The sequence below is a fragment of the Pleurodeles waltl genome, chromosome 2_2 (assembly GCF_031143425.1).
Source record: "Pleurodeles waltl isolate 20211129_DDA chromosome 2_2, aPleWal1.hap1.20221129, whole genome shotgun sequence".
Classification (NCBI taxonomy): domain Eukaryota; kingdom Metazoa; phylum Chordata; class Amphibia; order Caudata; family Salamandridae; genus Pleurodeles; species Pleurodeles waltl.
The window spans coordinates 824,921,452-824,934,448 of NC_090439.1; the positions used below are offsets into that span (position 1 = coordinate 824,921,452).

Below are 12,997 nucleotides of genomic sequence, written 5' to 3' on the forward strand. Positions count from 1 at the left end.
TAGGGGGAGCCACAACCACTGGAGTAACACTGATACCCTGGGGCAAGTATGATCTAAGACAGTGGTTCCCAACCTTTCGACTTCTGTGGACCCCCACTTTATCAGTACTGGAACCCGGGGATCCCCACTGAATCATTATTGGAATCTGGAGCCCCCCCCAATAAGTCATTACTGAAAGCTGGGGACCCATTCTGTTAATATTATTACATTTTCTAAGCAGTCATGGACCCCCTGAGGAGGCTTCGCGGACCCCCAGGGGTTCTTGGACCACAGGTTGGGAACCACTGTTCTAAGACATTGTTGTTGGCTTCGACCTGGGTGCTTCAGTTTTAAGCCCAGGAGCACCCAGGGTGAGTGTTAATCAGTGACACCTCATCACAGAGTGGGATGGGGTCAGCAGTCTCACTGACCCCATCCCACTCCTCGACGAAGTTGGGACTGCTGCCTTCCCTCATTGGCTGACCTAAGGTCAGCCAGTGAGGGAAGGCAGCAGCCCCAACCCTCCTGGGACCTCCTAGCTGCAGGTAAGTGTGTGTGTTTTTTAAATGAATGTTTGGTGCATGCGTGCATGTATGTTTGAATGCTGATGAGTGTTGTGAATGGACGTGCGTGCGTGTGTGTGTGTGAATGAATAAGTGTGAGTGTGTTTCCCGCCCGCCCCGTCCCTCCTAAAATTACCGGTCCCTACTGGCAGGAAAGTTACTCTTGGTGTCCCCTAGAGGTTTGAGGTGCTAGGCCAGGAGTCTATGGGCTAGGTCTCTCTTCAGCAAAGGCTCTTAGAGAGCCCAGTAAACTTTACTTCTAAATGGACCAAAGGTTCTTTAATGCAAGGTGTAGCCCTTCTCTATAAACCAAAAAATGTGCACACACAGTTCCAAAAGGCGGGAAATAGTATCTACCGGTTCTGCAAATCAGGGAAACCAAAAGGTTGTAAGCACGAGCCCTCACTCACCTTTTGGTGACATGCTTCATCATAGGGCTGTGCTCCTCGTCAAGCCAGCGCTGCAATGCCTGACGGGCCCCACACGGGGGCTCTTTGCCGGAGATCTTTTAGAGTGAAAATGCGTACCGGTCAAAAGTAGAAAACGAGGATTGGAATAGGAAAGGTTAAAAATGTCTAGAGGTAAAAACTGTAGCCCTTCTCTAGCCATTTGTGTCTCAGAGGCACACAGCAAACACAGTCCCTCAGTGCAAATGGAGATTAAAAGTCCTTCAGATTTCTATCTGCAGGCAGTGTCCTTCTCTCTACAGATTTTTATTCAGGTCTGGGAATATTCTGAGGAGTTAGTATGAGGTACAATTTTTTTCCAGCACATTAGCCAATGATGAAAGATTCCTGATTCCCTAGGCTGAGTCATGGCAAGATTCCTACAAAATCTCATCCACATTTTCAGCATTCTCTTTCTCACCTCACTGCAAATGTTCTCAGAGTCTCTCATTCAAAGTGGCTGAAGTGAAATTCCTTTTCGGGAGCTCTGAGTCATCTCTAAAATCCACCCCTATGTAAATAAGCAACCACCTTATCTTCATGGTCTAGGAACAGCCTCCTCTCCTGCTGAGGGCAAAGATGTATGTCTGAGTAATCTATTTGGATGAAAGGCTTCTGTCACCTAAGTCTGCTCCTGGGATCATCATATAAAAAAGGCCATTGCTGCAGTCCTTTATGATGCCAAAGTGTATCCCTGCCCCTTTCAAATGACCCTTCATATTTAAGTAGTCAGAGTTTACACTACACTATTCTTCCTACCTTTAGAAGAGGCTATTGCGTATTACAACAGTAAAAATCAGTTCAGAACAAGGGAAAAGTCTAAGGAGACTATGAAGATATTGTGATTTATCTTCAACTATCTTAATTTTAGTTTTTCTCCAGAAGTTTCAAATTTCATCATAATATAGAAATGATTTATTGCGAAAAATCATATTGGGAGTTTTCTTTCAGACTTCTCTAAGTGCTTTTTTGGCAACCAATCTGAGTAGCCTTTCATTTGAACACCTTATGCCAGTTCCAGTTTTTCATTGTGGCAATAATTATTCTGGCTACAGTTTCTAGGAATTCACACATTTTCCCTTTATAAGTTGTTTCATTATGTCATGGATGGGTGCAGACTCCTACATGAAACCTGATGTTTGTGGAGGTCAGTTTTATGTAAACTTTGGTAAACAGCGCGCTGTGGATATAAGTATTTAGATCTAAAATGTGTATGGGGTGTGAAATAGCTTTGGTAATATCCCAGTGTGGTGCATATTATTTTGTCTCTGTGATATCGTCCTATGATAAAAGCACCAAAGACCATTTATATAGATTGCTTGGATAGGTATGTGAGCCTCCCACCTGTTACTCTCCCACTCACTGAACAATCTACCACACAGCCACTTATAAGTAAAATACTGACAATTTGTTCTTTTAGAAAGACACAATAAAAACTATGTAAATGAATCAATAGTTTTATAAAATATGGAGAAAGCTGTTATGACTTTTGTTGCTCTCTGCCTCACCCTGTAATCGCCTTACGCCCTAAAGGAAGGACGCTGGCTTGGCTTAAGTAGTAATGTATGCTGTGTTTGGATTTTGTATTAAGGGACATGTTTCAGGATATAACAACAATACACATTACAGTAATCCTTCGTAAACGTCTCCATGAACCTGTGGTGGTTTTATGCAAGATGCTGGCGATTTGCCCAGTGCTCACTTATTTCAAGTTTGCTAGGTGCCTTTGTGTATGTTGTAGTTACTGGGGAAATGTGGATATGTTACTAGACCGAGAACTGATCTATTGAACTTTAAAAAAACGAACTTAAAATGTTATGTCCATCTGTGTTGAGGAGAAGACTGCATCATCCTGCATCCATCACAAGGTCAAGTTGATATAAAAAATGTGATCAACTATTTTTCATTTGTATATGTATATTTTTTGTATAATTGTCTGTTTAGTCAATACGCTCTTTCCATGGCATCAACTGAAGTTGGAACCATTCCCTTAAAATAGAAAAATAAAGGTATATGTTGACTGTCAGGTTTGGCTTTTCATGACTCCACTCCTCTTGAGACTACCCATTTTCTGCGGCTACACCTGGATTATAAATTTACGGGATTCCAGAGCAATTCTTTTCCATTTACAGCACTGTATATACCTGTGTAAGGTTTCAACTTTGTGTTTCCCAGTAACCTTCTTCGAGTATGCTAGAAAGCTAAAATATGGCTCTGCCTGTTGCAAAATTTAAGTTGCCAACAAAATATGACTGTCAGACCACGCAAAGAGCGCATTTGTTTTAAATCATTGGGTTTATCACCAGTTGTGAGCTAGAGGCAAAACTGAACAATAACACCACCAAAAATAACAAGCATTTGCAATGCAACGGGGCTCGCGTTTGCTCATGTTAGAGCTGATAGCGTTGTAAACTCCTAACCCGACTTTTCACCTATTGGCAAAAGTGCATTTATGTACATAACCCGAAAAAGTGCAATTAACTGTGTAAAGCGCTCGACTTCTGCCAATCGAGATCGCGCTGGGAAAATAGAGAAAAAGTAGTCCACGAGCCGGACAGAAAACAGCGAGCCTTGCATGTTTTCTGTACTTGGTCGATGCGTTCGAGGAGGGCTTTCCACCGGAAAAGGCATGACATGTGCATGCCTTCCACTAATGAAATCAAGCAGATTCTAACAGGCAAGCCCACAAGCCAATGACAGACACTGACGTGACGTGGACAGAGCTCCGAGCCCTTTTTAATTACTAAAGCATCTCGCTTAGCGAAACGCATGGGCAAGCGCATGCGACGCAGGCTCGACCCTAAAAATGAAAAACTTAATTTGTATCTGTTAGTTCCCTTGGTAACGAAACCTGGTATAAACTATATTTGTGGTGTAGGGTTATACGGCCCAATTTAGCCAAAATGTTAAATGAGACGCTATATTTAATAGCTAAGTGCAGTGCCTCAATTTGAGCTTCATTGTTAATAAGTACATCCATGCAAGGCACTGTCCACTGTACTTGGCCTTTATGGCCCTCTCAAGAGCCTTCAACTCAGTTAATAGGGCCAAGTTGTGGCTGAGGATATTAGATATGGGTGTAGAGGTACCCTCGGTGAATTTCATGCATACTCTGCATACCTATATGGAAGCCATAGTGCTCCTGAGCCCAAATGTTGAAATGTCCCCTGTATATGGGTTGAAATGTGGGGTGTGCCAAGGCTTCATTTTGGCTTCATTTTGCACCCCATACATTAATGAGCTCTGCCTTCACTAATTACTTCCCTGGTATATACCCCAAGAATTGCCGGTACCCAGGTGCCCGCATTGCTATATGCGGACAATGCAGTCTTAATGGCCCAGACTCCCAATGCTTTACGGGTATTTGTGGACTGACTTTCACAATTTATGGGTAACCTTCATTACGGCAAATCCCAGGTCATGGCTTGTGGCCCAGGAAGCTCAGATATTAGTAGACTTACCATTCAGGCTCAGTCATTTTCTAGCGTAAAATACTAGAACTCTCTGGGAGTGGTTCCAAATCATTTGGGCTCCTAGCAGTTGCAGCTGATTAGCTCAAGCCTAAAGTTTAGCAGGGCAGCTGGTGCTATTTTTAGCCTTCCCACAGCAAGAAGAAAAGGGGCAATTACCCCTTTGCTAATGGTGTATAAAGCACACTGTGTCTCTGCTGCAGTGTATGGGTCTGGAGTTGCCGTAATAGCTCAGTTCTCCAGCTTGAGGAAAACTGTATTTGTTGGAGGCTTTTGCCGCTTCTGCGGACCACTCCCAGTTACATCCTTCATACAGAACTAACTCAGCGGTATGTTGAGGACAGAGTAAAATCGGCCCCCTTATTACTGTGGATTATTTTATGGGCTAATCAGAGTGCACAATTTTGCAGACATTATTCAGGTCTGCCTCAGTCTGGACAGAGGGCATGCCATTCCTTGGCTGAGCTATATCATTAGAATGTTCAAGGTGTTGGGGTCATGTTCCCTATACACGCCCCCTGAACATAAAGAAGGATCTGAGTGTGAGGAATCTTTTCTGTTTTTTTTTTTGTGAGGAAAGAAGGCTGCAAACCTAGTAGGCAAAGAACACCATGCAGGTCTACTATAAGTTTTTTGCCACCATGGATTCTGCATTTTACCTCTCTTTAGAACTTACACAATGGGATAGGTTTCTTCTTTTTTGTTTTAGAACCAGCCTGGTTTGGTGGCTCCTGTGTTCTGGAAGTTAATTTGGAGCCTTCGGGGGACCTGCTCCGCTCTGTGCTTGTGATGGGGCTTCTACTCAGTCGCTCTTGCATTGCATGCTTTTTTGCACTGATTTCAGTTATTCTCACAGTTTATTCCTTAAACCTATTATAAAACCATGCTTTTTCAGATGTAGAGAGGCCTTGTTTTGTCTGCAATTATTAAATACCCCTGATATCTGCTTAGGGTGTCCTCACTCCTTAAAGCAGCAGTCTGAGCCAGTATAAATGTATGGAGAGGTAATTGCCTTTGTTTTGTCATGCATTGTGCTTTTGCTTTGTGTGCCTTTGTTGTTTTAATGTTGGTTTTATTATATTTGTTATTTTATAGTTGTTTTATATATCGATGGGGGGTTTCATTGTTTGATGGGCCACCGCGCTAAACAATTCAAGAAGTATTATGTTTTTTTTTTATATTTCTTTATTGCTTTTATACTTTAGCATGACATATTGCATAGTAATAATACATCTGACCCATCTGGTCATTATCAATAACAAGTCGTAACAACAATCATAGAGGTAGAAAACAAAATTGCTGGCAACATGAATCTGAGCACCCACATTATGAATTCAGTAAAATTGTTGTACAGTTTATAAACATCTAGCACATCACTTCCACACATCTATACCATGTGGCCCTCAATCAGTCCAGAATCCCCACATCTGAAGTGAGTGTGCATTTGTGTTAGTTACATATACAGATTTGTAGCATGCTGAACCGAGTGTGATCGCTGCCAAAACTCCATCACCAATTTCCGGGAAATCAAAGTGAAGCAAGTGCCGGCATAAGCGGCGTATACAGGTCTATTAATATTAGCTCCCACTGCCCCTCAAGGGGATATTTTTGCAGTCCCAACGCTTCCTCGCACTGGAGGGCCGAGCACTCCACCCTCGCCCAAATAGCCAGTGAATGTAGCCATGCTTCATAGGCTAGTGGCTCAGAAGATTGCCATCTACGAGTCATAAGGTGTTTGGCCACTAACAACCCCAGATTACGGGACGTTGCTTCAATTTTTTACCCCTAGGAAACATTCCCAGGACACACGCCTCCCAGGTCAGCTGTAAGGGTCGGCCCACACAATACATCAAGCATGCATGGACTGAGGTCCAATATTGACTCAGGGGGGGACATAACCATATCATGTGTAGCAAGTACGACCCTAAGTACTGACACCACGGACAAGCCACATCCACATGGTTAAAATATCTATTGATCTTATCGGGGGTAAGGTATGCCCTTTGTGTGATATAATATTGAATAAGACAAAATCGGATAATGCGAAGTACATTTGTGGGGGTCTCTAGTATTGCTACCCATTCTCTGTCTGTGAACGGTTCCCCCCTGTCTCCCTCCCACTTCCTGCGGAGAGGCACGAGCGGGCTAGTCGTATGGAGACATAGGGAGTCTGCTATCCATTGTATTAAATGTCCTCCTTCCCCGAAGATATGTAGGTACTGTAGTGTGTAATGCATACGGGGTTCTTCTGTGAGGTCTCTCCATGCTTGTTGCAATGTTTGTTTAAGGGAGTTGTACAACATAAAATTACAGAGATGCAGTCTGGTGGCCTCCATCAGTGTGCCATGAGTGTTGAGGTTGCCATCAGTGTAGAGGTCTTCTAGTGTGTATATTACTACCACATGCCAAGCTGCTAGTTCTGCAGCCGATGTGTCACATGCGCCACGTGGTGTTCCCAACAAGGGTATGGCTGGTGCATGGGGCACGGTGTCTCTGGTGAGGTAACAACAACGATATGCTAGATTCGGTAGAATAGGGGTTGGCACTGCGGATTTCACACAGGGATAAAATAAGCGTAGTAACTTACTTTGTGGCCACGTTGGAAGATCTGTGGCCATGTCCACTAACTGCTTCGATGGGAGCCAACAGGCCACCCATTGCAACTGCGTAGCTATATAGTAGTGTTTCAAGAAGTATTATGTTTTTGATTAATTTAGTTGTTTTAATTCGTGTAATTTTATACTTAATATATGACTGTATTTATTGTGCCTTTTAAGACCATAGATGGCAGATTAAAGATTTTGGACTACTTTGTAATAGCTAGGTCACATGTTTGTTTGTGATCATAATAACACAAGGTTTGGGATGCTATTTTTTAGCACCCTGTATTTTCGTTTATCACTGATATAGAATTATTCACCCAATGACTTGTCACACAAAGTTTAGAGGAACATAGGGTTAGATATACAGAGCATTTTTCTGGTCAAAACGCTCCGATTCTGAGATTAGGTCCGCAAAAACGCTTTCTGAAATGTACTAAATATGTTTTAGGAATAGGTAACTTTTTCCCAACTCCTAAAATGGGTATATAAGTGGATAAGGAATCACTATTTGGAAGAAGCATGTCATAGGCACAAATGGGGATTCCTATCCATATGTATCAATGATTTAGAACAGAAATAGTGGTTGTAAGTCATTGAAAGTTATTGAAAAGTTGCCAACCCCGAAGTTGAGGTGGTAACCCATTTGCAAATGGGAGGAGGGCCTTTTGGGGCCCCATCTTTTTGGGGAATGTTAAAAGGAAAAGTATGTTGGGAGTAGGCAGTGGGCCACAGGACCACTGCCAACTCTCAAACATTAAAAAAAATAGTTAACTTTTCTTTTAAATGCAGTCCTGTTTCCTTTAAGGAAAATGGTCTGCATTTAAAAAATGGTTACTTTGTTGAAAGGCAATCACATATCTGCTGACCTCATCACCCCTGAGATGGCCTTAAATTAGAGTAAGTCGCAATTTGCAACTTATGCCCTGTATATTAAAAAGGTAAATTGGATTGCAACCCAGCTTCAATCTGAAATATTCGAATCTGACCTATATGTACCTAGGTCAGTTTAGAAAATTATTTACTGGTTGCTAAAATGCTGGTTGCAAATTGTGACCACTAAATAGTACATCTAGCCCCTCGTTTCAACTTTTAAGCCCCCAAAGAGCCCCAAGCACGAAGTCTGTGTAGCGAGCATTCCGAGCTATAAATTTTGTAAATACTCAATGAGTGAAGCAGACGCTTTACTACCACGCAGCATTCTTGGCACTTGTTTCGGAAAAGGATTTCTTGTTTAACATTGACTGTGCAGTACGTGTCTCCGAAGAAGGACTTCTTTGTGTTGAGGTATTTACCTTTTACAGTTCATGTATGACGCTTCTAATAGAGAAAAAGCCTTACCATTGTGTGAGTGTATTCTTCAAGCTTTTTGTCATCATAGGTCTTATTTGCTTTCTGTAGGAGGTCTTTTAAAAAGTTCTGCAAAACAAAGGCATTTGATAACTAAGCTTAGCTGGAATAAACATCTATTTTAGCACAGCTTTCTATTATGCCAAGAAGGGATTGGAATGCCTTATTGGTAATACATAATGGACATTAAAGGAAATTACCATACAATACTAACTATAATAATAACAGTGTACCCCAGTTCATTGACTGCCTTCACATTTATAAACAAAAGCGTTTTTTAATTTAACAAAAGGAAAAAATGCACATTACTTATACAAGCAAGAACGAATGTTAAGGAGTCCTTTAAGTGCAGTTTGATTCAGCTGAGGATTTTTTGTATATATGTTCAAAACTAAGAAAATATTTATGTTTAATTATATAAATAAAAATAGCAGGAGTAACAACTTTAGACTGTTATCAGCAAGTACATAAAGTGGAAAATGGAGCACCACAGATTTCTTCCACACTCTTATAAAGAAATTGTTATTTTAATTTCAAATATGTTGTTGAGTTCCTTTCCTTTCCCAAATCCCCGTTTTTAGGTCTGGCAGTAGACAAAGACATCTTTTGCTAGGCACGAACATAGGTGGTTTTACGTGAGCCCCTTTGTTGCTCTAGGTGACTCCGCCTTAAGCATTGTTTTGATACATCTTAGGTCAGGGCAGAAGAGTCATTTCACCGTCCTGCTATAGATAATGGGATGCAACATTCTGCCTCCTAAGTCGTGCTGTCATTGCAATGCATAGGGGCTGTTATTTTCAGGAGACTCTTTGTTCGAAAGGCTGTGCGTAGTATGAAGCATTTTTGCAAGAAAAACATTTGTTTTTTTATGCAAAACACCACTTGATGAACTATACAAAACAAGATTATTTTTTATTCACAAACAAGGCCTAACAAGTATTTTAGTATTTTTACTTACTTCTCTAAATCATACTTTATGTAAGCGGTTTCTTACAGAGCTGCTGTCTGCATTGAGTCCCCTGAAAACCAAACTCAGGATTTTTATGCTTCTTGTTTTTTCTAACCTTGATTTTTTATTTATTTACTCTTCCTGATCACAGCGACGTGCTCCTCGCTTTAGCCAGGAGACCCTCCAATTGAGCTGCTGCGTAGTGTTGACGTCCTGTAACAACAGGCTCTTCCCCTGCTAGCTAGCTCAAAAGCAAGTACAACACTTGTGTATTCGCTGCCCCTGCTGGCGGGGCCAAGCATTTATTTGTTGGCAGTTTGTGCTTCTTTTGGGACTCATAATGCGTTACCTGCCCATGCATCCACAGTCTTGCGTCCTTAATTGAAGCAGAACATCTTTTTTGGAGGCTTTTAATTATTGGTTTGAGGTCCAAGCAGCTTCTCTGACATTGGGACACCTTAATAAACAAGAAAGTTCTAGATAAAGTGATGCTCAGACTAAAGGTACTTTCCCAACGTCCCAATGATTATACTTGTAAATATTAGGGTATCTTTACCTTCTTCTTCTAGTATGCACTCAGAGCCACAATAGTTGCTATTACCATTGAAACACATGATTGGAATTTTTGTTTAGCCAGTAGAAATTAAGGAAAATGGTTATAACAGCAAATGTTTATGTAAAAATGTGGGTGTAGAAGCATGGCCTCCCTGTGATCTGCTGTGCAGCCACGTTTATTGCCATTGTTCTGCTCAGCACTTAACAAAGGGAAATGTTTAAGTGGTAACATTATCACCTACTGTACTGCACTTTCTGGCTACAAGCAGATCCTTCTAATAGAAATTTTGTTCACAGCTACTCATCACTGGATGATCAAGTATGCAGTACCACAAGCTATAGGTAGGTGGTGTTTTATAATCTGCACACATTCCACCCACTTATGGCATTTGGTACTACCCCCTTGTAATTCACAAGTGTGATTCAGGCACACTCCCTGTAAACCTGATGAAATAGCCAGATAATGCCCAGTGATCTACATCAGGGTACCAGGCATTCTTAAACAAGTATTAAACTCTTTTTTTTTTTATTTAAGTAGATAATTAACTGGTGCATCCCAACATTTCACACAAGGTTTGAAATGCAGGTTTGATATTGATACATGCATTGTCCTCTTAGTAAAGAGTGAAAACTGTTTTTGGGAAGAATTATCTTTCTGGATTGAAAAACTCAAATATAATTGATGAATAGAAGGGAATACATTGATGCAATGATGGTTACACAACCCCACACCTAAAGTACTCAATTTGATATCGCTAGATTCCAGGATTAAATGTAAGTTTTGGTGCAAAGTCCATAAAGGTTTCTTTAGTAAAGGTCCTGTTTACTAGAAGACACTGGCACCTCACTATTCCTCTCCCAAAAAACCATTTCCCTGCACTCTTTCCCTGTTAAGAGGATAAAAGACTGGGGCAGGCACTAACAGGGCATATTTACTAAAGGTTAACACAAAGCACCGCAGCAAGCAAAGGTGCTGAGTTGCGTGAATCGGAGCGAACTGAGCAGTATCATATTTAAACATAAGACGCTCTTTAGCTCTCTACCTGCACTGGCACACTGAGATTACCTACCACCATGGTGCAAAGATGCCTCCATACCAGGCAGGATTGCTTTTGTACAGAAAGGGTTATCTTCCTCCACAAAAACAATCCATAAAGGTATTTTCCCATTTCCATGTGTGCTGCCGAATGCAGAGCACATGGAAAGAGGAAGTAATAGGGAGAAATTAGGATATTTCTCCTTATTACACCTCTGTTACATAGGTGCACAATTTTGATGCATACCCAGGCAAAACAAAGTCTTTGTAAATCTTGGTTTGGTCAAAATACATGGGTAAAAGTATAGGAACACCCATGCTCAACCCATGTAACTCCTACTCAACACAAAGTAACACTATGAGCTGTGCTGTGTTATTTTGTATTTACTACGCTACACAAATCATCGCAAAGTGGCTTTGCATGACTTAGTAAATGCCAAAAAGGATTTTGCATAGCCACAAAAGTGATGCAACCCTGATGCCAAATCTTAATAAATCTGGGCCTAAGTGTTGAAGCACTCTTGACTACACTCAATCTGAACTAAACTACATGCAGTTCAGGAAACCTGGGAAAACAAAATTATTCAGACTTGCCTTTAACTGTACTAATTTGCTGCAAGAGTTGTACTGAACTCTAACCTCTCCTTCCTACCACCTATTGCATTTCCTTTTCTTCATTTGGTAAAGCACTATGAAGTTAAAAGGCCACACGTACTTTATAAAACTTCCTAATAAACATATACATTAAATATTAATAAAAAGATGTGGTTATTATCATCATTCTTTCTCAAAAACAAATACTCTTTTTTCACTTTTCATAACTTTATTTTCAGCATTATAGTTTCTTCATAATATCTTTTACATTGTCACATAAAATAATTGAAGGTATGTTGAAAACACAGAGGTGAATGATCACAATGCTCCTACAAAGATGGCCATGTAATAGATGTCGCATTAGGTGTTCAAGATTGTAAACTTCTTCCTTTGTGGAACAATACTGTGGTCTGTCAACATAAGAGAGCAAAATATACCTCATATCAAGTGATGGCCTGTTTGATTAGTCTGTTTAGAATCCCGCAGATATTCCTACACTGCATGAAGAATGGATATCACCAGAAACACAAAAAATGTCTCTATGGATACCCTAATTTTAGATTATCTTAATTTGATTTACTTTACTTTAAACAGATTTTTCATTTCTTTGCTAATTAGGCCAAAACGTTTTTTATTAAACTGTAAGGCTGATTTCCCTGGTGTTCTGTGCCACAAACAGGTGTTGCTTTTCTAGACAAAACGTACAGAAAATAGCAGCCTGACTAGTGTCAGGCAGAAACTGTTGAAATCTAATTCTACTATTCTTGGCAAATTTTATATACCTATTCCCAGGAGGTGACCCGAATTCAGCATCTTTGACCATGTGCAGCTATGTCCTTTGTTGCTGGGCAAATCATATGTTTTCTTCTTTTTTCTCTACTCAACTTGCTCCTTGATGGATTTGTTACCAGTATATGATTGCCAGATTATCATGGCCACATTAGTGTTTAAACAAATATCTTCCCATTGGAGCTAATATTAGAAAATCATTACCCAGTGGCCAATATTTTTTAATGATATTTAGCACACAATAATTATACCAAATGATATTTAAGTACACAACATTCTGACATAAAACCTATTAATGAACGAAAGTTGTTTTTCACATTCGGATGCCAAGAAATGAAATTACTACCTTAGTGGCCTGTTTTCTTGAATTCTTTTTATCTCTTAAAATGTCAATTAAAACGTGTTCTTGTTAGTTGACGCATTCTGATCTATTTTTATTGCATGGTTAAATTAAAGATATGAACAAAAACCAAGTACATAAAAGGTTTCATTATAAGTGTGGCGGTCCGAGGACCGCCACACTCATGTTGATGGTCGGACACCACACTCAAGGTGGTTTGACCACCCAATTTACAACCCTGTTGGGCAGACCCGCCAGTGGACCGACCCCCCCGCCCCCTCGCTGGGAAACATGGTTCCCGATGGCATGACAGTGGTCAGAGTTGT

The 12,997-nt window shown here is 40.6% G+C and overlaps 1 protein-coding gene across 1 annotated transcript in view; it reads right to left on the minus strand.

Moving 5' to 3' along the window:
• CALB1 (calbindin 1) overlaps window positions 1-12,997 on the minus strand; it is a 154,306-nt gene that overhangs the window by 26,768 nt on the left and 114,541 nt on the right. The window contains exon 6 of the mRNA XM_069220451.1: window positions 8,400-8,477. Coding sequence (XP_069076552.1) covers window positions 8,400-8,477 — 78 coding nt within the window. The remainder of the gene's footprint in view (window positions 1-8,399; window positions 8,478-12,997) is intronic.